The sequence below is a fragment of the Phasianus colchicus genome, chromosome 12 (assembly GCF_987193195.1).
Source record: "Phasianus colchicus chromosome 12, bPhaCol1.hap1.1, whole genome shotgun sequence".
Classification (NCBI taxonomy): domain Eukaryota; kingdom Metazoa; phylum Chordata; class Aves; order Galliformes; family Phasianidae; genus Phasianus; species Phasianus colchicus.
The window spans coordinates 19,567,577-19,590,214 of record NC_143447.1 but is presented as its reverse complement, the minus strand read 5'-3'; the positions used below and the strand labels follow the sequence as shown (position 1 = coordinate 19,590,214).

The window sequence follows — 22,638 nt, the reverse complement described above, 5'->3', positions numbered from 1 at the left end:
CTCCATCCTCATCTACTTTTCCCACAGGAGAACACGACCTGCAACATCTGGGGGAACAACACCGACTACCGCCACACACCCACTGAGGAGGACCTGACCCGCACCCCGCTCCTGGTAGGCACTGAGCCCTGCAGAGGAACCCTGGGATGGGGAACCCTGGGGCTGTCCCTGCTCAGTGACAGAGTTAAGGCACAGAGCGTGCAGGGCTGATGCTCCCGATCCACCCATTCCCCCTTTGCAGAACCACAGCAACTCCGACATCATTTCCATCGACTGCAATGTGAAATTGGCCCCCAATGAGGAGATGAACCTCCACATGCGTGGCAATCTGTGGATGAAGTCACTGAAAGCAGTAAGTCCTCTAAAGGCAAAGCTGTGGGGCTGCAGGGGACACCCCCTGGGGAGCAGCTCCCCATCCCACAGCCAGTGCTCAGCTCCAGCCTCTCTTTGTGCAGCTGAAGTTCAAGTCACTGAAGCTGACCACCAATGCTGCCCTCCAGCGACACTTTGGGAGCCCCTTTGTCTTCCGTGAGGAGGATCCCAGCCGCCAGGTGAGCCCTGGGCTGGGCAACCCATGGGGGTGGGATAAACCTATGCAACCCCGTGGCTTTGGGGTTGTCCTGATCTTGCTGGAAAAGCGTGGTGGCTGACAGAAGAGCTGGAGTAACCCATGCTGGGCACACAACAGCTCCAGGCAACCCACGTTGGGTCCCCAGTGGCTCCAGCGTTCCCCAGCATCACCTCCATTCCTGGTTCCTGCACCCGAAACCAGCATATCTATCTCCGTGCTCTTTGCCTTCCAGATAACATTTGAAATCTCCAAGCCAGAGGAGTGGCAGATCCCCATCTGGATTATCCTGGGCAGCACGCTGGGGGGGCTCCTGCTGCTGGCACTACTGGTGCTGGTGCTCTGGAAGGTGAGCAGTGCCCTGGGGGGGGGAGAGGGGGCATGTGCTAGGGGGATCCCTGCCTCTGAGCCCACAGCTCCCACCGCTCATGTGGCTGCTGGGGAAAAAAATGCAACTTCACACCTTGGGGTGCTCTATTGGGCATCACAACAGCATCTCTCTTCTTTTTTTTTCCCCACATCCATTGTGTTCACATTTCAGGCTTCAACCGCCTGACGACATCCTTTTAAAAGAGAGGCGTTCCCCGCAGCCAGCCCGAGTGATGCTGGGGTTTTTCTCTTCTCTCTGATCCCTACAGCTCGGCTTTTTTCAGAGCGGCAGCCGCCGGCGGGAGGCGGAGGAGCAGCGGAACGCAGCGGTGCTGGAGTGATGCTGGCGGGGGGGGGGGCCTCTCGCTGCCTCCTGGGCGCACCGCCCACCGCCCCTCTCGGTGCTGGGAGAGCCGGGGGTGCATCGGGACGAGGGTGCGCGCTGTGGGGGGGTTGTGTGAAATCGCCTCGACACCTCTAAAACCCAAAAGAAAACATAAAGATACGTGGCAAAGAAGCAGCCGTACATCCACCCCCCATTTGGTGGCCCTATATGCCATGGGAGCACAGCGAGAGGAACTTCAGCCTGCTTTGGGCACAGCTCACCACTGCAGCTCACCAATGGGACAGCACGCAACATGGGGCTGCAGCACCTCCGTGGGCACCACCTCTATCACGTTCATTACTTCTAAGCTACATTTCCTTGTCATTTCCATCATGGAGCTGTGTCAAACCCCAGGGCCCAACCTGTCCCACCTCTTCCCCCAAAAAAGGGGCAAAAGGCCCAAAGTTTGGCTCCGTCTGCAGGGCAGGGCAGCGCTGGGGCAGGCAGAGGATTGGAGTTGCCGTCTCCTTGATGCACTGAACACAAACAGTCGCAGAGCGAAGCACCTTAGGGCAGAATGGTGGCTGGCCGTGCTCAGCACCCAGCAGAGGAGCAGTGCTGTTCGACAACGCTCTTCCTTTATGGCGTAGCAGAATTTATTTATGCTGATGTTAATGGTAACGGAGGGGAAGGAAGCTACGGCCGCCCAACGTGTAACGGCGGTTGGTGAAGAAGTTTTCGGGGTGGTTTTTGGTTTTTTATTGTTTTTTTTTGGTTGGTTGGGTTTTTTTTTTGTTGTTTTTAAAGGATTAAAAATATGGTATTTGGAAACCAAAAGGCCTCCTGTTTTGTTCTGGGCCACTGGGGGGAGGAAGGGGGGAATGCTCCTCCCCATGGATGGGGGCTGTGGGTGGGATTTCCTCCCAGGAGCAGGGGGTACTGGAGCTGTGTCATCCATGCAAACCACTGCTCACACCAGGCAGTGCCTGCAGAGGTGGGGAGGAATGGGGGAATGCGTGTACCTCTGGATGCACACATCTGCACATACATGGACACGTACACATAAATTTACATATACATACATCTCTATACTTATACACACACATAAATGTGCGTATGCATGCACATGTACTTACATAAACACACATGTATACTCATACTACACATGCATACATATACATACACACATATACACATATGTAAATATACATACATACACATGTATGCACATACGTACACATATGTATTTATATGTACACACATATACAGATATACACATACATGTACACACAGATACTCATATACATAATCCTTTATCTATAAATATACATACATGCACATGCACACCCATATACATATAGGTATACATGCACATATATATACACATATGTACACACGCATATATGTATACACACAGACTCCATCACATACACATATATACACACACCTCCCTTTATATACATACACATATGCACACACACACCCATATATACACACATCTATATATATACACACACACTCCATATATTTGTATATACACACACTCATATACATACACACACATATACACACCCAATACACACACACATATATACACACACATTTCATATATATGTATATACACTCACATATATACACACACACATATACACACCCCATATGCACATACATGCACACCCCATATATGTATACACACATCTATATGTGCACACACCATACACCCACACACCTGTATATATATATACATACACACGTACTCCATATTCATGTATACACACACACGCCCATATACCTAGATATACACACACCCCCCTGTATGCATACCTATACACACACACAAACACCACACATATATATGTATACACACCCCCATATATATATATACACACATATATATACACACCCTCTATAGATATACACACACCCCATATATATACACACACACACACATACATACACATTCCATATATACAAACACACACATATATACACACCCTATATAAAGATATATATGCACACCCCATATATATACACACACACACATACACATATATATATATATACATTCCCTATACACACACACACATACATACACCCCCATATATATATATCTCCCATATATATACACACAGATACGTATATACACATGCACACATACATACACTGCCTATATATATATATATATATACAGATGAAGGTGTGCATGCCTTGGTGTTTGTATTTTCCAGCAGAGCAAAGATGGCAGTTTGAGAAGCCAATGTATTTCTAAAGCACTTCCCTTTGAGGAGACACAACCACCAATGCCAGCAGTACCACCCACCTTAAGCCCTGCTCTTCTTCCTGGTGCTGCACAGAAAAGCTACCTGCAGACCAATCCCACATTCAGTGTTTATTTATTTTGTCATACAAATAGAAACGTGTGCCATAATCTCGCCTTGGAGTTCTACCCGGATAGTTGTTTAAAAAAAAAACAAACCTACAGAACATTCTTTCATCATCTGAGGGTTAAAAAGCTGCTTTTTAAAATGGCAGAGTTCCCAGGAGGTGGTGAGACCAGCGACACAGTACTGCCACAGCATCTGCAGCTCCCAGCCAGGACAAGCACCGTCTGAGGCAACAGTTCCACTGTACAATCAGCTGATTACCATAGAAGACCTTATAGGTATAGGAGAGTTCTTTGTAAAAATCAGTTCTAAGAGAGATTTCCATAATGAAAGGAGTAAAAATGATGAAAAAATTCTCACAAAGTCCAATTGGGGGAGGCACAGACTCCTGGCTTGTTGGAGGAAGCAGTTTCAAGCAGAATCACGCTCTGAAGGAAGACTCTCTTTGGCGACGACGACCCCGTTAGGAAGATACAGCATTTGGAATCTGAGAGTGCAGCTCTACACACTTTGAGTCCAAGAAAGGTGCGTGTTGAGCGTCCAAACAAAACAAGTGAAAAGCGGATTGAAATGCTGGGACACACACAGACACAAATACCCTACCCATTTCCTAGGTATCCATGCACGGTCTTTACACGTGAGGGACTTAGCTGCATAAAAGGAAACCATGCTGCTGGTTCATTTTGACCAACGTGCAAGTTCGTTCTTGAAAGCTACTCAATACTTACCACAGTATTGCCAATAAAGAGCTTGGCACTTCAGCTGTTACGAGAGGAACAGACCACATTTGAATTTGAACCTGTATTTCCTAACAGAGCATCCCTTACTTCTGTGGCTGTTGATAACTGCTGTTCAGAAAGTCATTAAAAAGAAAGTTAAAAGCTTTTAAGATGTTACCAACATCTTCAGCATGAACTGAAAGGCATTACAAGACTGTGAGGTATAAGAGCAATGGGCTGCTCTGTGTGCTGAGACATTAACCACGTAACGACCAGGGAATTCCATTCCCTACCTCACTCGGAGACATTTTAAAACCTCAGGAGCAGTGTGAGTGGGGCACTGGGGTGCCTTTGTATGTAACCACTCAGAGCATTCAACTGCCATCACCAGCAGAGAGAGACATTTGCAACAAAATATTCTGCACCACTTACACGGGGAATCTTTGTCTTTTGTTTCTGAAAACAAGGGAGAAAACATTATGATTATTTTTGTAATTAAAAGCAATGACCAAAATCTATGTGACTATGGGAAAATCACGTGGCTTTTATCCCCCCCCCCAGGATACACGTGAGAACAGAGGCTGCAGACCGAATCCAAAGGAACCAAAACAAGAGAGAAACACAACTCCATGGATACACGCACGTTCTGTCGCCTGCAATTGATGTCATCATGGGATAGCACCACCACAAAAGATTTTGTGTAGCCTAGTGAAACTTCACAAACTCCTCCAGAGTCCTGGGGATCTGGTTCTGATAGCTGATGTTATAGATCCGCACCGCACGGGCAGCCAGGCACTTGAGACTCAGCTTCATTTGAGTTTTAAGGAGTATTTCAGACACCCCCGTGGTACTTTTATCCAGAGGAGTTTTCTTCTGCTTATTTGTCATGTCTGTGTGGGCTCCGGCCTCCACCAGGCTAATGATGATGGAATGCAACGTCAAGAAGTCACTGATGGGCCTGTGGTATTGGACAATGAGGTGGAGAGGGCTGTTCCCTTCGTTGTCCACAGCGTTCACATCAGCGCCGCAGTCCAGCAGCAGCTTTGTGACGAGAGCATTTGGGAAACTGCAGACATCATTGGTGTGGAAGTCGTCCACGGGAGTGCTGGAATTGACGGCGTGATGCAGCAAACTGGAGCCATCCCGCGTCCTGGGGTCGAGATGAATCAGGTTGTAGATCTGCTTGTTGATGCGCGACTGATCCTCTTCGCTGCACTGGGTCTTAGTGGAGATGCAGACTAAGTAGAGGAAGGTAAAAATATTGCATTCGTAGTTGTCCATGGCTGTGTGGATGTCAGTGTCCTGGGTGGTTTTGATGCGGGACATGCCTTGTTCTATTTCCAAGACGTTGCACCTCAGAACACTCTCGATGTCCTTGGCTTTAACCGGCTCATTTAAGTGTATCATCTGAGAAAAGACCTGGGCAAACCTCAGGAGGTCCCTATGAGTATTCCTGTTGCCTTTTTGCCTCAGATGCAAGGCATGGAGCCACAGCTTGATACACTGCTCAAACTCCATGCTATCCGCATAAACAGCCCCACGGTAAATAATGGGGTGAGAGACATCGATATTGTCCGAGCCCAGAATTCTTTCACGCACAATGAGGCCTTCCATGTGGAGGGCATCTCTGTCCTGCCTGATAGACTCTAATTCCTGAGGAGTTCTGCATTCCGTCCTGTTTCCATACGCTTCGATTGGTGGAAGAACTTCCTTCTCAATGATATTCTCACTGTCTCTGTACCTCTCCAGCATCGCTAAGTACAGGTAGTGGTAAGTCTTCATGATGTCATAGTTCTCCCTGTCGTTAGCAAACGAGGCACCCAGCAGCTCCAGCGCCTCGATCCGACTTCTCCTGTTGCAGCCTGCATGCGCCAGCAGCAGCTCCACCACGTCTGCCTTGCAGCTCTCGGCTGCTACTTTCAGCGGAGTCATCCCGTGGCCGTTGACCATCATTGCTGCCTTCCACTTGACCAACTCCCTCACTATTTCCAAGTGGCCAGCCTCAGCCGCAAAGTGCAAAGCCGTGGCCCCGCAGTGGGCTTTGGCGTTGGGGTCTGCATGCTGCTCGAGGAGATACCTCACCACGTCCGTGTGGCCCTTGTAGGCTGCGATCATAAGGCAAGTGTTGTCGTACTTGTTGGCGATGCTGATGTTGGCATTGTTTTCTACCAGGTACTTGACGATGTCCAACCTGCCATCAAAACAGGCGGCCCTCAGGGGAGTCGAGTTGGTCACCGTAGTGTGATTCACATTGGCTCCGTGACTGACCAGCAACTTGACAACCTCAAAGTGCCCCGCTCCTGCCGCGCACCACAGGGCTGTGGCCCCATCAATGACAAAGCTGGAAAGAGAAAGCAAGCGACAAGCAGTTAAACGTTTGGCTGCTCTTTCAACTGGATCTTTTAAAGACAGCTGAGCACCACGCAAAAAAACACACCTAACCACTTTACAGCCATCCTGTTTCTAAAGGCGAAGAGACTTAGTGGGATAGCCAAAGTAAAAGAACAAGAGACCTACCAAGGAGACCTCCTGCAGGAAGAAATGCTGGAAGTGGAAACTTCAAAGCAGCCAAGGGTGGAGCCACGTTTTGCAGCAGCGCTTCCCGGGCTGCTTTGAAGGTCCTACCTGCAAAGCTGCAGCCCCAGCCTGCGGAGATCTCCAGAAGAACAGCGACAGCAATTCCCTTTCCTTTCATCCCTCGTGCCAGAAACTCATTAAAGAAACAGGTAAAGTTTTATCTTTAAGTTTACATATTGACCAAAAAAAAAAACAAAAAAACACTTGGAATTCAGGCACAAATGACAGTGTAACTATAGCATACCTTTGGCAGCAAGGCTGCCTGAAGAAATTCACAGCACTTCACTTGTTCCCTGCCCCTGACAGAGAACAGGGGTGCTCTCTGTCACCCCTTCTGCTGTGCCCATTCCTTGACACCACAATGCAAAGCAGACCAGCAACCAGATTTAAAAAAAAAAAAAACAGACTTTGAGGAATATAATAAAATTTTAAAAAGAGGAACCTATTCTGAGCCTATTCAGAGCTCTGCTTTGCATTACAGCCTTGCAGACAGCTTGCTGGCACTCGTAAACGTGGGGAGAGTTAACTCCAGCAAAGCCTCACAACTCCTTAAGCCATTTTCATTCCTAAATCTTCAGCACCTTCTGCAACTACAAATACAAGGGCTGATGTCCTTTCCATTCCCCTCGATCTCTGAAGCAGCACTTAAGCACAGTTCACCCTGCGAGCAATATACACTGGAGGCACAGCCCGGATCACAGAGGAGGGAGAAATATCTGATTATTTCCATACGTCCACGCAGTCACGTTTTTCAGAATTAAAATATCAGGAGACACCGGCTCACTTTCAGCTTCAGCAGCAATTTTCATCATTTTACAAAGCTCTGCAGAAACAGCTGGTTGCCTGTTTGTAAATCCAGCATCTCCAGACAACACTTCAGAGGCCACTTAAGAGCCCTGGCATGCAGAGATGTCTATATAACAGATGTGGCTACCTTTGTTCCCAGTAAGAAGTTCCTTATTTTGCACATACATAACCACATCAAAGTACTTTTCTATTAAAACAGAAGTAAATCAGGATGTAGGCTCTGTGAGCGAACACAAGGTAATTTACTAACGCGCTACAGGCCCATATTTACGAGTCAAAAGCTTGGAGCCCAAACAAGGGGGGTTTCGGGGCCACCTTATCACAAAAATGAAAATAACGCCAAGCATGATCTGGGATCACATGCTGCCTTTCTTCTCACCAGGCTGCGACTCCTACTGAGGCCAGGGGAGAGGTGATGGCACACTGTGCCCATTGTAAGTCAAACAACACCTCCTTTAATCTGCATCAGGCAGAGGCTCTGGCAAGCAGATCAGCATCCCATCAATGCACAGCATGAGAGAAAATCCAGCAGCAGAGGGGAGACAACAGCCCTTCTATCACTTTCTGTCAACACAGGGCCCTCTTTTATCTAAAATAAGGACAGACACTCACACCAGCAGGTATTCTCAACCAGTTTCTACTTGTGAAAAGAGGGCTGAAAGAGGAATAAAAAGCACATACACAGGGAAGCCAGTTCCTCCCCCTTCATTCAGCATTCAAGAAGCAAGTCAGCCTTCCCGTGGGTTAGGTGGAGCTGCACAGACATCACTGCAGCTCATCAGGCAGGAGCCAGATGAGAGATACGGGAGGACCGCGACGATCCCTCTCAGTATCTGATGGGAGCTCTCCTCTCTGTGCCAGCACACAGCCAGCTACCTGCTGAACCTGGAGCTGCTCAAAGAGTAAATGGACCTTCACAATTCTTGGCTTTAAGAATGACATATGGGCAACTACTTGACAAGAATTGTGAAAGACTTTAAAAACAAGAGAGGTAATGAAGCTTGTGACAACAAAGGAACGTGGGAGCACGGCGGCCTGCAGGTTTAACACAAGGACAGGCAGAACTACTTCAACACCTAACAGAACAGATGTACTGCTCATTTGCTGTTAGGAAAACACTGCTAAGAGACTAAAATCTATTTAGAAACAGGCTTTCTGCAGCCAGCTGGCCACGCCCCCCCCCAGACCAGGAGCAAACCACAAGCATTCATCCTGCTTGTCACACAGCACCACGAACCCCAGCTCCTGGGCAATGCCCTCCTTCCTCACCACAGCTCCTGCCCTAAACCATCGCATTTTCCTCCCTGCAACCCCGTGCTGGCCCCCAGCAGTGAGGAAGCTGCTACTTGTCTGAGCTGGAATGGAAAAAGTCTCACTTGGAGCAAGCAGGTGGCACCACCCCGCTCTCATCCTACTTGTGGGTCTGTCACAGAATGCTTGATGTCACAGAAAAGCTGCTTTAGTGCAGAATGCATATGGGGCCACCTGCCCACCAGGCTAATAAAATCCTGCCTGCAATCTCAGCTGGAAGTGGTGAAGGAGCATCAAGTGCTACACCCCTGGGACAGCAGTGCCATGCCCATCTCAACAGCCCAGCCACCAGCTGAGCAATGCCAAGCAGGCAGCCACAGCCTGCTGCTGACCCCAGACACACTGTGACAAGGCACAGTGCAGGCCCTGGACACAATGTGACATGTCCAGGACAATCACCACAGAATCATAGAACTGTCTGAGTTGGAAGGGACCTTTAAAGGCCATCTGCTGCCACTCCCCTGCAATGAACAGAAACATGCAAAGCTCCATCAGTGCTCAGAGCCCCTCCAGCCTGACCTCGGGTGTCTCTAAGCAGGGGACTTCCACCGCCTCTCAGGGCAGCCTGTGCCAGTGCCTCTCTAGTCTTATCGTAACAGATTTTCTTCCTTATACCCAGCCAAGATCTCCTCTCTTTCAGTTTGAAACCATTTGCCCTTATCCTCTCACACAGACCTCACTGAAGAGTCTGCATCCTTCCTTCTCAGATGCTGAAAGGCCTCTCTCAGCACCCCCCAGGGCCTTCTTTTCCCCAGACTGATCAGCCCCAGCTCTCTCTTAGGGGAGGCCTCCCATCCCTTGGGTCACTTTCATGGCACAAAAATGCTCCAAGAGAACCACGTGAGGCCCAAGACACCTTATGACAAAGCCAGGACAGGCCGTGCTCGCACCATAACCAGACCCCGGCCAAACCACCGCCGGGCCCGAGGCGGGGCTCAGACACACCGTGACCAGCAGCAGCTCAGCCCCATCCAAACGCCAACACCAGGCCCGGTGCCGGGCCCCGGGCATCGGGCTGCCGGCCCTACGTACCCATCAAAGCGCACGGTGCCGGTCTGCTGGGTCTGCACGCGGTAGTGCTCGAGGAGCAGGCGGACCACCTTGGTGTGGCCGTTGCGGGCGGCGATGATGAGCGGGGTGGAGCGCTGCCCGCCGTGCTGGCTGACGTATCCCAGCAGGTACTTGATGTCGCTCTCGGAGCGGTTGAGGAGCAACGCGGCCAAGGTCAGCACTCGCCCCTCGCTCGCCGCTTTGTACACGTACCCAGCCAGCCCCTCCATCGCCGCCTCCTCCTCCTCTCGGCTGCGGCCCCGCCGGCCCGGCCGGCCCTGCTCGGGCCTGCCCGCGGCCGCCGGGGCCGCTTCTCCCTCCGCCTCCCGCTCCGTCCTGCCTCGGGGCCCGGCGGGGGGCACATGCGGCCCTCTCGGGGCCAGCCGCCCCCCGGGCCCGGCGGCGAGGCGGGGCAGCCCCAGCGCCCACCTCCTCCTCCTCCTCCTCCTCACCCGCGAGCCATCCCAGCGCCGCCGCCCCCGGCCGGGACGCGAACCCGCAGCCCGAGGCGGCGCGGGGTGGGCTGGGAGGGGGCGCCGGGGGAGCGGAGCGCCGCTACGGGTCGCCGGAAGGGCTCGACGGGGCGCGAACCGGGCACGGGGCTCTCGCGGCCGCTCCGCCCCCGATTCCGGAAGTGAAACCGGAAGCGAGCGCTGCGCGTACTCCCTCGTTGTCCCCCCCGGAAACAGAGAGCCGCGCACAGACGTTCCGCGTTGCGGACTCCATCGTTCCCCCTGCCCCCAGCGCCGCTGCCCGTAGCGGGGCCTCCCTCAGCCCGCTCGGCGAGGGCAGCCCGGCCTTGGGGTTGGCCCCTTGGTGCTGCGTTTGGGTTGAAGTCACGCGTGGCTTCAAGTTGCCGGCAGCTTTCCAAGCCCATCCACAACAGGGCACACACACGTGTGTCGTCCCGCAGAGCCAGCCCCGCACCGAGCCCTCAGCAAGATGCCTCAAAATCCCCCGAGCTGCCCGTGTGGCCTGGGGTCCCATTGGCACGAGCGAGGGCACCGTGAGCACAGACGGCCCACGCCGACCCGCAGCCCGTCTGCTGCGCCCCATTGTCCTGAAGGGGATCCGGTATCAGCCCAATAAAGAATTAATGGAGAGCCATGCAACTGGAGCTGTGCGTAGGCTACAGCGTGCATTATGCATGGCAGCGTGGCCCGGCCGTGCTGCAGGCAGTCACCAAAAGGAGCCCTGAGGAGAGGGGTCGGGGTGTTCAGTCAATGGGGATCAGCATCACGCAGCCCGAGCTGTGCCCAACGCCATGAGTTCACGGTGAGTGTCAGTGGAGTTCTTCTCCGTTACCTCCACCATCCCCTCTGCCTCGCAGGGTGTTTGCATTCCCAACAAAAGCCGTGCTCCTCAATGCACGAACAGCCACGAAGGGAGAAACCAGATCCATTCTGCAGCCTCGTCGCAGCCACTCCTGCCATGCTCGGTGCTGTCAGGACCACAAGTCATCATCACACAAGCTGTGGCATAGCCTGCAAACAATTCCAGCCTCATACTCTGCAAAGAGAGCTCTGTCGTCCCAGCCCGGCAGCACAGACCAGGGCCGTGCACACAGAAGGCAGCACAGCATCAGGAGGTTTAGAACTCTGTGATCTTTAAGGTCTTTTCCAACCTAGGCAGTTCTGTGATTCTGTGATCAGCACCTCCTGACTCACTGGGTTTCACCTTTGTGCCAATTGTGTGCAGCAGCGTTTGTACTCCGTTGGCCTTTTCCCACTTCCAAATCTCATTTCCTCGACGGGGTGAGGACTTCAGCTCCAATAGGGTTTTATTTCTAAAGAGCACTTAAGGAGTTAAAAATCGTCTCGCTCTCCTTCCTCTATTTCAAAAATAGCAAGGATTATCTGAGCACACTTTGGACAGGGAAATAAAACGAGCTGCCCAAAATTTCTACGCGGAATACAGGGGACGATTGTGGGCTTGGAGGGTTTTCTGTGCTTTATCTCCCCACTCTGATAGCTGGAGGAGGCAGGAGAGCAATGCCGTGCCCACAGAGCAGTGCCTGCTCCCTGTTTTGGGGTGGATTTCAGCCCTGGCACTCATCCTGCAGGGCAGCATCGCGTGCAGAGGCAGCAGCGTGTTGGCCGGCTGCTTCCCGTACCAGGGTGCATGAAGGGGGGGGGGGGGGGGGGGGGGACAGGAGGATCATGGAGGCGGTAATAATCATCGTTTGAAAGAAATAATTCAAAACAATCACGACCAAAACAATAAAAACGACAACGAACGTAACAATAACGAAAATAAACAGAATACAAATACGAAGAGCCGCAATAACGAAGCCCATTACAGCCTCTCCGACGATCCGCAGCCCCGGCTCCCCCCGGCCGCTCCCTCCGCCCGTCCCGCCGCCCGCAGCCGCGCAGCCGCCCGCCCTCCTCCAGCGCCGAGGCGGAGCACGGGCGGAGCAGCACCGAGCCGAGCCGGGCCGAGCCGAGCCGAGCCGGGCGGGCGCATGCAGGGCTCGGCGCGGCGGCGGCCGTTCCCGGCGGCGGCTCCGGGCTCCCCGCAGCCCTCCGGGCCGCTCTACGCGGGCAGGTGAGCGGCAGGGGAACGGTGAAAGGTGGGGGAGGGATACGGATACAGGAGCGGCCCATCGTGCCCAGAGCTCCCGGCACCATCCCTGGGATCCCCGCAGCATCACCCGGAGCGCCCCTGCCCGCATCTTCCTGACCCCCCCGCCCCAGCCCATCCTGGCTGTATCGGATGCCCAGCTCCACGCAGCTCCCGTCCTACACGCATCACCCTGACCGCCCCCTGGATCAATATGGACCCCTCCGGTCCCACGCAGCCCCCCGGCCCAGCTCCTCCTGTGCTCCCCGGGACGCTGCAGTGCTCCGGGGCATCCCTGGCGATTGGGTGCCCCCGACTTCACTGCAACTTCTTAAGGGAACCACGGCTCTCTCAGGCTCATCCTGACCCTCGGGGTACCGCCATCCATCCCACAGCTCCGTGCTCAGCTCGGGGCTCTGCTCTCAGCACCCTAAAAGAGGACGTGGCACCTTGGCCCTAAAGCAGCTGCTTTCCCTTGCTATAGGGAGGTGAAATCCGGGGGGCAGCCTGGAGAAATGGGCTCAGTGGGGCGGTTCTGCAGGGGCAGGGCACGGGATGAGCCTGAGATCAAAGAATGAAGCTGACGGCGTGTCCCGACCATCCCCGTGCTGGGGCACCGCCGGGCAAGGATACTTTCTTGCATTCGATACTTTTTTACATTGAGTACTTTCGTAGCATATGACACTTTTTTTTTTTTTTTTTCTTTTTGGCATTGGAAGTGTGGTGGGAGCTTTGTTTTGTCGCACGGAAGTTAAAAATAGTTGCACTTAATTCAGCATTCGGGCTTTGCATCCTGCTTTTGTGCTCCCACCTCAGCCGGGGAGAGCCTTCATAAGAGACGTGTGGGTTTTTATTCCTGATGCTTTACCTTTCCATGCTGCCTTCTCTGCTCAGAGCCCCAGCTCTGTGCAAACACCACTGATCCCAACCCACCCAGCAGCAAAGCGCTGGCTCTGGCTGGGCACGCGGCCCTGCAGCCTTCTCCTGCCATCCCCATCCCCACGGGGCTGATCTCTCCTTCTGTCCCCACCAGGCATGGGGCAGCAAAGAACGAGGACACCTCCAAGACCTCCCCGTTCCACCTCGACCTCTGGTTCTACTTCACACTGCAGAACTGGGTGCTGGACTTCGGCCGTCCCATCGCCATGGTGAGCTGGGGGTGGCAGAGCAGTGCTGGTGCATCCCCAGCCCCATAGGTTTACTTTTTCATAACACCTGTGCTGTTTCTGCTGCTCATCCCCGTCCCTTTGCCTGCATGTCTTGAGCGTGGGGCTCTTGCTCTCCACATAGCATGTGGCAGGAGGTTTTTTTCAGGGTCTTTGCCCTAAAAATGAGGTTTTTTTAGTGCTGGCACCTGAACAGCACAGTCCTTTAGCACAGATCACTGCTGTTGGGTTTCTCACTGCTTTCTCAGCACTGCAGGAGTGCACAGCTGAGATTCAACTGCACTGTTCCTTTAGCTCCTGTATCCCAAAGGTGCCAGCAGGGATGCTCCCTACAAAAACAGCTCCCCACTGTCATTATTAACAGCAATGTGAAGCATCGCAGAGCTGGCCACCAGACCACAGGCCAGCAGCCATAGCTCCGAAACAAGCTCTTCTCTGTTCCCATCCCAAAGCAGGTGTGGGGCTGTGAGTGCTCCCAAAGCAAGGTGTGGTAATGTTGAGCTGAGCCATAGGTGTGCACTGATGCATCTTTTTCCCCCTCTCCTCAGATAATCCTGCCGCTGGAGTGGTTTCCCCTGAACAAACCGAGTGCTGGAGATTATTTCCACATGGCTTACAATGTTATAACACCGTTTCTTCTGCTAAAGGTAAACCATTCTTAATGCTGCCAGCTGTAAAAGCAGGGCAAGAGGCACTTCTCCTCAGGTGAAACCACTCACCAACCACCACTGAGCCCTCCTTGTGCTCTGCAGAAGGAACTGAGGATGCCGGCTGCTCAGGACTGAGGCAGTGCCCACCTCTGTGCAGCCCACGACCACCTCCCCACCTTTTTGCACTCTGGAAACTATTTTCACCTTTCTAGCAATTCCCCACCCGTCGGCCATAAGCCTCAGATGGGACTTTTGAGGTTTTTTTCTCCTGCTTTGAGGCAGTTTAGTGGCTGCGAGCTCGTGGGAGCCAGGCTGCTTTCCCGTCCGTGTGCCGTCAGCTGGAACAAACCCGGTCCGACCACATTCTGCACCCACATGGCTCAGCCTCTGACAGAAGCTCTGATTCAAGGGGAAGGCTGCAGAAGTCGGAGCCCGGGAGAAATCCCTTTGCTTGTTCACGTGCTCCCTGCATGTAAAAGCACGTCGCTTCAGCCTTGAGCTCCGCGTTCAGAACCAAAGCTCTTCGCCCCAAAGTGCTTTGTTAAGACAACAACCACCCAGACCTTATGGGGCAGCTGGAACTGCAGCAGGTTTCCCAAGTTGTTCAGTGCTTAATTACACTTGCTGTTCAGCATTAGAGTTGTGTCTGTAGCTCAAATTCATCCAGCCACCAAATCTTGCAGCTACGTTTTCAGGTTAAGGACTGTCCTATCACTGGGAATCTTTTCCTATGAACTACTTGGCAGTGAGGAGATACAAAAAAGCAATTATAAATATACTTTAACCTTCGTTAGCCAGGAATTGAATTATGTCCCGAGATGGAAATGGTTCTCTCCTGAGTTTGGGAGTGATTGAACTCCATTGGGGCTGGAAAGAAAAGCTCAGTCCTGGTCCTGGTGGGGCTGTGGGCACTTTCACACTCAGTGTGAGCTGTGCTGAGTGGCACAGCCAGTTTCTGGGAGCTCAGTGCTCCATAGGTCACAGTTTGCTGCTGTAGTCACCCCATGTACCCCTAAAGGACACCTCTGCCCTTCTTCCTACACCAGATGGGAGCTCCCTGAGCCCAGTGCTCCCCTCCCCGAACCCCGTGACAGTGGCAGCAGTTAGAGAGAGGGAAAGTTAAGCCTCAGAATTAAAAACAAATAAGGAGCTTTTCTGCGTTCGTGCAGACGAAGGGCTGCAAAGCTGCTTTGGCAGCGCGGGGTTTGCTGGGTCCCAACACTGCCGTATCTCCCCCTGGTGGGCTCTAAAACCTTCCCCATCCCCAGGCTATGAGGGACAAGGCTTCCCTGCCCACAGCGGGTGGGCTGAAATAAAGGAGGGCTCATTCCGCTCCACTTCAGGAGCAGAAAGAGAGGGAGAGATCCACTTCCCTTAGGAAGAAAGGAGACCAAACAACCCAGCAGAGCCCCCTGCAGACCCTCTGTACGGGATGCGGCACAGGGGAGCGGTGCGGGAGGTCCCTCTCACCGCTGGAGGGCACAGAAAGGCTGCTGGAAGCACGAGGGGAGGGGAGGCAGAAGCTGCTGCTTTGTGGCTGGTGAACGATGCTTTTGGTCACGTCTGGGGAAGGAATTGCTGGGTGTCCTGGTTGGGAGTCGTGGCTCAGTGTGAGCGGTGACTCAGGTGTGAGTGCCCAAAAATGTGATTTATCGTCCCAAAAAGGGATGGAACGCATGTTGGGAACAGAAAGCTGCACAGGCTGTGCTTTTCTGCAGATCTCTGCATGGCGTGGGTGACTTTTGCAAGGCGGGAGAGGGATGGATTTGTCACAGCATCGCTTTGTCCCTCCTCACTGCTCAGTGTCTCCTTTGCCAGCTCATCGAGCGCTCCCCAAAGACGCTGCCACGGTCCATGGTGTACGTCAGCATCATCACATTCGTGATGGGCGCCAGCATCCACCTGGTGGGCGACTCCGTCAACCACCGCCTGATCTTCAGTGGCTACCAGCACCACCTGTCCGTCAGGGAGAACCCCATCATCAGGAACCTGAAGCCAGAGACGCTGGTAAAGCCACTTCTTTATATCGGGGCTTAAAAAATCATCATCATCATCGTTGCTTGTTCTTATTTCGGAGCGCGCCGTGCCCTCTCTGCCCTTTTGAATCTGTTCTGTTGCATTGCAGATTGATTCCTTTGAGCTGCTGTATTACTACGATGAGTATTTGGGTCACTCGATGTGGTAAGCGCTTTGCAGGGTTGATCTGGAGGGCTCAGAGCGATGCACTGAGGGGCAGAGCTGCTTGCTGCACTTCTCTGGGGTTGCTTGCAGGGATCTCTCCCTCCAAATGCTGCCCATTTCTGCCAGCTTTTTCAGTCCCTGTTATTTGGGGGACTTGCAGTCATGGGGAGCAGCAGAGCAGCACAATTCCCCCCTCCTCTTTGCAGATTCACTGACAGTTCTGCTCCAAAAATGTAAACCAACGACCACCACCACCCTGCTCATTTGTTCAGATGATCACACTAATGAATGGTCACAGTGGGGGGAAGAGGGGGGAGAAACGGACACAAAACAGGACTCTGAGCCCCAAACTCACCCCAGGCTGCCTCTGCCCCCAGGTACATCCCCTTCTTCCTGATCCTCTTCATATACTTCACCGGCTGCTTCACACCCGACGAGGATGAGAGCAGGATGCCAATGTCTGCACTGCTGCTGACGGGGCCGAGCAGCCTCTATTACTGGTGAGTGCCCCACTGGGGCTCTGGGGGTGCCAGGGCAGAGCTGCAGCTCCCGTGCCAGGCTGGAAAATCCAATCAAATCATCTTTCAATGAGCCTTTGAGAGCTGGGACCACTTCAGCACTGCGTGTCCCTGTCCCCACTTGGGGTGTTCGGGCACCCACTGTCTTGCTCCCCCCACTGGCACAGCTGTCCCAGCCCTACCTGCTGGCATCCCGTGCTTTTCCTGTTCTTCTATTCCTTAGAAATCCCAGCACTAGGTCCATACAGCTGCAGCCTGAGCTCCCACCCCCCCGTGCTGTGGGCAGACAGATCTGCATGGTGTTGGGGTGCTCCTGGTGCCACTTTCCCTGGAGCACAGGGATGTACACCAACACATCCTGCAGGGCTAAATGGCCTTTTGAGAGAGGTCTTATTTATTTCTCATTTTCATTAGCCTCCTCTTCCCAGACAACTTCCCTGATGGCAGCCAAACAATTTCCCATTCATTGTCAGTTACTGCGCCTGTGGCTTTGACCCCTGCTGAGGCTGTTCTCATACAGTAAATTAATTTTTGATCGTCAAAATCATCAGGATGATTTGGTCAGTTCCCACTTACCCCGCTGCTCTGCCTTTAAATACATCGGCTGAGTCTCTGCCATTCCAAGGAAAACAATTTAAGGTGCACTGAGCACAATTCCATCCATCAGCACCCGACCAATCCTCAGCACAGCTCCCTACAAGGAGGCATCCATGGGTACCCCCCACCCCATGGGCTCCTGGGGGCTGGTACCCAAAACAACACCTGGCTTCCAGCACTCCCCAGTAGTTTGCTGCCTCTCTGCACTCTCCCAGATGAGCGCAGCACCCTGATTTACACTCATGGTTCTGCGTGGTGCAGGAGGAAACAAATGTATAACAAGCCGTGGGTAACAGTTCCTCAGGTTTCCCATGGACAGGAACCAAATCCTTCCCATTTCTCATAGACAAGAACCAAATCCTCACTGTTTACCACTGACAAGGACCAAATCCTCACTATTTACCACTGACAAGAACCAAATCCTCACCATTTCCCATAGACACAAACAAGAGCTGGGAAAGTGCAAGAGCTCTGCTCCCCCCCCCCAACCTTTTCCTTAAGCTTTCAGGACTCACTGCAGCCATTTCTCTGCTCCACAGTGTGTAGAAATGAATTTCTGGGCTGACAAGAAGTGCCATGTATCCCATTTGGAGCCAAGCAGGGAGAATACCAACCCAAACAGCTGCTTTAATGGAGAAAAAAACGCTGTAGGGTGCTTGCAATGGGCTCCTAGCATCAATACAAACCTTTTGGACAACACTGCTGTCTGGTAGGTGTTTTGGGGTGCACACTACAGGCGCTTTGCTTTGCAGGTACCTCGTGACCGAAGGGCAGATCTTCATCCTCTACATCTTCACTTTCTTCGCCATGATGGCTTTGGTGATGCACCAGAAGCGCAAAGGGCTGGTGTTGGACAGCAACGGGCTCTTCCTCTTCTACTCGTTCATCATCACCTTGGTTCTGATTGCTGTGTGGGTGGCGTGGCTGTGGAACGACAAAACCCTCAGGAAGAAATACCCCGGGGTGATTTACATCCCCGAGCCGTGGGCTTTTTACACCCTGCACATGAGCAACCTCCACGCAGCGAAGGAGAGTTTATAGGTTTTGATATTTCAGAGAGAATCAAAGAAAAAAAAAAAAAAGAATAAATAAATTAAAAAAAAATCTAGTTTTTTTTTTTTTTTTTTTTTTTAAATGTAGAGGTATTTCAAATAAATCTTTTGCCCGACATTGGCTGCAAGGTGAATGCTGTCAGCTGGGGGGGCTTTGCTGGGAGCCCACCTGCGATATTCAGCTGCTGGAGCTGCGAGCTCGTGGAGGTGGGGGCTGCAGGGGAGGATTGGCTGTGCTGGAGCAGCACTGGGGGCTGCTGGTGGGGCTGTGGGCAGACAGAGCTGAGCTCACATCAGGGTGGGCTTTGGGGTCCCTTCCAACCCAACCGTTCTGTGATGCATTACAAGATGTCGATGTATTATCATAAATTGTGGTCTTCTTGCTCTTCGGTTTATTGCTTATTCGGGACATGTTATGATACATTCATGTGTGGGAATAATGAGTTAGGGTTGAGCTGTAATGTCTGTTCAGTGTTTTTATAGAAAACACTCAAGCCCACCAAAAAAAAAAAAAAAGAGAGAAGAAGGAAAAAAAAGGGGGAGGGGGGGTGGAGGAAGGGAAAATAAAAGAGGAAAAAGGAGGGAAAAGAGGAGGAAAATAAAAAGGGAAAAAAGGAGGAGGAAAAAAAGAAGGAAAAAAAGGAGGAGGAAAAAAGAAGGAAAATAAAAGGAGGAAAAAAAGGAAGAAAAAAGGAGGAGAAGAAAAGGAGGAGGAAAAAAAAGAAAATAAAAGAAAATAAAAGAAAAAGAGATAAAAATAAAAGGAAAAAAAGAGGGGGGAGAAGAGGAGGAAAAGAGAAAAATATGAGGAGAAAGGAAGAAAAGGAAGGAAAAGAATATAAATGAAGAAAAAAAAGAGGAAAGAAAAGGGGGGGGGGAAGGAGGAAGAAAAAGAGAAAAAGGAGGAAAGAAGGGGAAAAAAAGAGGGGAAAAAAAAGAAAAAAAGAGAAAACGAGAGGAAAAGGAGAGAAAAAAGCCCAGCAGAACCACCCGACCCCCCCCTCCTCCGCCTCCCGCCCCGCACCGGCTGTTATTTCAGCCCTCCCCGCCCCGCCCGCCGGACTTCGGCCCTTCCGCGCCGCGCGGTGCGACCCGCGGAGCTCCGCCATGGTGAGGGGGGGGGACAGGGGGGGTCGTGGGGGGGCACCGCGCTGCGCCGCGTCCCCGTAACGATGTTCAAGTTTTGGTTCTTTTCTGTTTTTCTCCTCTCCCTCCCTGCAGGCCAAGTTTCTGTCCCAGGATCAAATTAATGGTATGTATTTATTATTGCTGTTATTCCTACTTTCCGGCAGCAGAACCTCGCGGCAGAGGGTGTCGCCCCCTCTTTTTTCTCCGAGCAATCTCCCTTCCCCCCGTGTCCCCCCCCCCCCTCCCGCCCCTCACAGGGTGTGGGGGGGCCACCATAGACAGAAAGGTTTCAGCTGCGGTGGGAGCAGAGGGACGAAGCCGGCTGCCAGCCGTGGGGGAGGGAAGGGGGGACGACCAGGGATCCCCCCCGCCGCGGAAGGGGCCCCGAGGAGGGGGTTGGGGGCAGGGTGTGCACAGCAGTGCTGCAGTGCAATAAGAGTATTATGGCCAATCTGCTCAGCGGGATCGCGGCGGGGGGAGCCGGGGCCGCGGCCCCATCAGGACCCGACGTCTGTGGGAGGGCGGGGAGGGGGACCTCGGGGGGGTCGTGCCATGCTCCATCCCTTCCTGCTTTGCAAGCCTGGAGTTTTAATTACTTTTGGCACTTTAATATCAGAATCACAAATTCCCTGAGGTTGGAAAAAGTCTCCAAGATCCCCAACCCCAACTCAGTCCATCCCAACCATGCCCACATCCCTCAGTGCTGCTGCCCCATGGTTCTGAACAGCCCGAGGGATGGGGACCAGCCCCGTGCCAGGGCAGCCCGTGTCAATTCATTACTTCTCTCTTGGAGATGAAATTATTCCTCTATATCCAACCCAAACACCACCTAAGGCCGTTACCTGGACACAGAACCATAGAGCAGTGAAGGTTGGAAAAGATCCTCCAGGATCCCCACCCCTGTCCTTGACTTCAGTCCTCCCCCTCCCTGCACCACAGGGTAAGGAGACACCCGACGCAGCCACCCGATCCCTTCCTTCACCATAATTGAGACTTTTGGCTTTTAATTAGAGTTCAAGGAGTGCTTTTCGCTCTACGACAAGAACCACAAAGGGAAGATCAGGGCTGCAGACCTGCTGGCTGTGATGCGCTGCCTGGGGGTCAGCCCCACGCCGGCTGAGGCGCAGCGGCACCTGCACCTGCACAAGATCGGTGAGTCAAACACACATCCCAAAATCAGCCCACGAGTCCTGAACACACATCCCAAAATGGGTCTGAGAGGAAGGGAGCAAAGCTGGCTGATGCTAGCAGGAGGTGGCTATTTTTTGGCTAAAACATTGATTTTCTGGAGTTGGGAGATGATGGGAGAGGAGGAGGGGGCTGCATGTCACTGTGCGCCCCAGGACCTGGCACGTAGAGGGGGGAATCTGGGCTGGGGAAAAGAGAACAGCTGTACGTGGGCTGTGGGAACCACCAGCAGTGCTCTCCCCATCAGACAAAAACCAGAAGGAGTCCCAAGAAGGGAAGATGGGGATGTGGAAGTGGTAGAACTACCCCAGAGTCCAGAGCTGAGCCCTTCTCCCGTGCTCTCCTTTCTGCCAGAACGCAATGCAGAGCTGGACTTCTCCACCTTCCTCAACATCATGTACAGGCAGATGAAGCAGGAGGAGCCTGAGAAGGAGATCCTGACGGCGCTGGCCATGATTGATCGGGAGAAGCGAGGGCTGATCTCTGCTGCTGAGCTGCGGGCAAAGCTGACACGACTGGGGGAGAAACTGTCCGAGGAAGAGGGTATGGTAGCTTCAGACTTCCCACTCCCTCTCTTCCCCATCCCCCTGTCCTATCAATGCACACAGAGTGCTCCCACAGCCTCATTAGCCTGCTGTTCCTAATTACACACCCATCAGCATGGGCTCACCATGCTGCTGCCACCCCATGGCCACCACCACTCGTCCAAACAACAGCTGTCCATGCAGAAGGACAGCAGTTAAAAGCACCTGATGCTGAACCGACCCCATCCCACCTCAGCTGTGCTGTAACTCAATGCGCTCTGACCCAACGAGAACCGACCCTTTCTCCCCTCCCCACATTACTTTTAAGTGTTCTGGGAATCGTTCATTATTTTTCAATTAAAGAATTAATTACACCAGCAGGATATTCTCTCTGAGGAGCAGAGTGCTTCAGCCTGCTCACAACAGCATACCTAGGTCCAGTAACCGCAGATGGATGGCACCTCCAATAGAGCCTGACCACCTCAAAAACCCACATCCCACGTTCCTTTTCTTTCAAGCAGCACAATACCACTAACCTACACCCAATACAAATTTAGCCTTGTATTTCCTTTTGTTTCCTTGCAGTTGATGACCTGCTGAAAGAAGCCAAAATCGGACCAAATGGAACAATCAAATACGAAGAGTTCACCCGCACCATTTGTCTCCCTGCAGTCGATTACTGACAGCAGGAGGGGTTTGTGAGCAGCAGGACCTGCAACTTCTCTTCACTCCATCTTTCCTCATCACCACCTGCACTCAGGAACCATCATTTGCCTTTGGGAGCCCAGGGGTTGCCTTGGCTGCACTTCCCCAGGTCCCCACCCCATCCCCAGAGAAACGCTCTCTCAAAATGTGAGCTGATATTTAAATAAACGAGGTGTGATGTTCCCTTGTGGCAAAAGCATCGTGCTTCACAACACTTCTCATCATACAGCAAACCTACAGCCATGACCCGCTGTGCT

General features: G+C 52.6%; 4 protein-coding genes across 8 annotated transcripts in view; 3 read left to right on the top strand and 1 right to left on the bottom strand.

Annotated features, from left to right (window-relative positions):
- ITGA11 (integrin subunit alpha 11) overlaps window positions 1-2,095 on the top strand; it is a 49,848-nt gene extending 47,753 nt beyond the window's left edge. For 2 of the 4 annotated variants that reach the window (XM_090149189.1, XM_031587889.2), the window contains exons 26-30: window positions 28-114; window positions 242-352; window positions 456-551; window positions 804-917; window positions 1,207-2,095. In XM_090149189.1, coding sequence (XP_090005315.1) covers window positions 28-114; window positions 242-352; window positions 456-551; window positions 804-917; window positions 1,207-1,278 — 480 coding nt within the window. In that variant the 3' untranslated portion in view covers window positions 1,279-2,095. Of the gene's footprint in view, window positions 1-27; window positions 115-241; window positions 353-455; window positions 552-803; window positions 918-1,109 lie in introns of all 4 variants that reach the window. The other 2 variants (XM_031587890.2, XM_090149188.1) reach the window with 2 other exon arrangements.
- A 1,434-nt stretch (window positions 2,096-3,529) lies between these two features.
- On the bottom strand, window positions 3,530-10,403 carry FEM1B (fem-1 homolog B). Its single transcript, XM_031587887.2, has 2 exons — window positions 10,093-10,403; window positions 3,530-6,706 (listed from the first exon to the last, which is right to left on the bottom strand). Exons 1-2 carry the CDS (start codon window positions 10,338-10,340, stop codon window positions 5,071-5,073), a joined length of 1,884 nt encoding a protein of 627 aa, XP_031443747.1. The 5' UTR covers window positions 10,341-10,403; the 3' UTR covers window positions 3,530-5,070.
- Window positions 10,404-12,500: 2,097 nt separating this feature from the next.
- CLN6 (CLN6 transmembrane ER protein) lies at window positions 12,501-18,860 on the top strand. 2 transcript variants are annotated; one of them, XM_031587886.2, is made up of 7 exons: window positions 12,501-12,657; window positions 13,706-13,820; window positions 14,387-14,485; window positions 16,307-16,495; window positions 16,614-16,669; window positions 17,047-17,169; window positions 18,537-18,860. In XM_031587886.2, the coding sequence occupies exons 1-7, from the start codon at window positions 12,575-12,577 to the stop codon at window positions 18,823-18,825; spliced, it is 954 nt and encodes a 317-aa protein (XP_031443746.1). In that variant the 5' UTR covers window positions 12,501-12,574; the 3' UTR covers window positions 18,826-18,860. The 2 variants fall into 2 exon arrangements, with proteins under 2 accessions (XP_031443746.1, XP_090005313.1); XM_090149187.1 differs by lacking the exon at window positions 14,387-14,485.
- Window positions 18,861-19,864: 1,004 nt separating this feature from the next.
- Window positions 19,865-22,564, top strand: CALML4 (calmodulin like 4). The gene is made up of 5 exons (XM_031587885.2): window positions 19,865-19,946; window positions 20,058-20,088; window positions 20,976-21,116; window positions 21,507-21,695; window positions 22,262-22,564. The coding sequence occupies exons 1-5, from the start codon at window positions 19,944-19,946 to the stop codon at window positions 22,357-22,359; spliced, it is 462 nt and encodes a 153-aa protein (XP_031443745.1). The 5' UTR covers window positions 19,865-19,943; the 3' UTR covers window positions 22,360-22,564.
- The last annotated feature ends 74 nt before the right edge of the window (window positions 22,565-22,638 follow it).

Excerpts from the sequence above, each read along its gene's own strand:
- CALML4 (XM_031587885.2), top strand. Across the intron at positions 20,089-20,975 it reads GTCCCAGGATCAAATTAATG|AGTTCAAGGAGTGCTTTTCG; the intron begins GTATGTATTTAT and ends GCTTTTAATTAG. Across the intron at positions 21,696-22,261 it reads GAAACTGTCCGAGGAAGAGG|TTGATGACCTGCTGAAAGAA; the intron begins GTATGGTAGCTT and ends GTTTCCTTGCAG.
- FEM1B (XM_031587887.2), bottom strand. The coding sequence starts at position 10,340 with ATGGAGGGGCTGGCTGGGTACGTGTACAAAGCGGCGAGCGAGGGGCGA. Across the intron at positions 6,707-10,092 it reads GGCACCGTGCGCTTTGATGG|CTTTGTCATTGATGGGGCCA; the intron begins GTACGTAGGGCC and ends TTCTCTTTCCAG.
- CLN6 (XM_031587886.2), top strand. The coding sequence starts at position 12,575 with ATGCAGGGCTCGGCGCGGCGGCGGCCGTTCCCGGCGGCGGCTCCGGGC. Across the intron at positions 16,496-16,613 it reads ACCTGAAGCCAGAGACGCTG|ATTGATTCCTTTGAGCTGCT; the intron begins GTAAAGCCACTT and ends GTTGCATTGCAG. Across the intron at positions 17,170-18,536 it reads CCGAGCAGCCTCTATTACTG|GTACCTCGTGACCGAAGGGC; the intron begins GTGAGTGCCCCA and ends TTTGCTTTGCAG.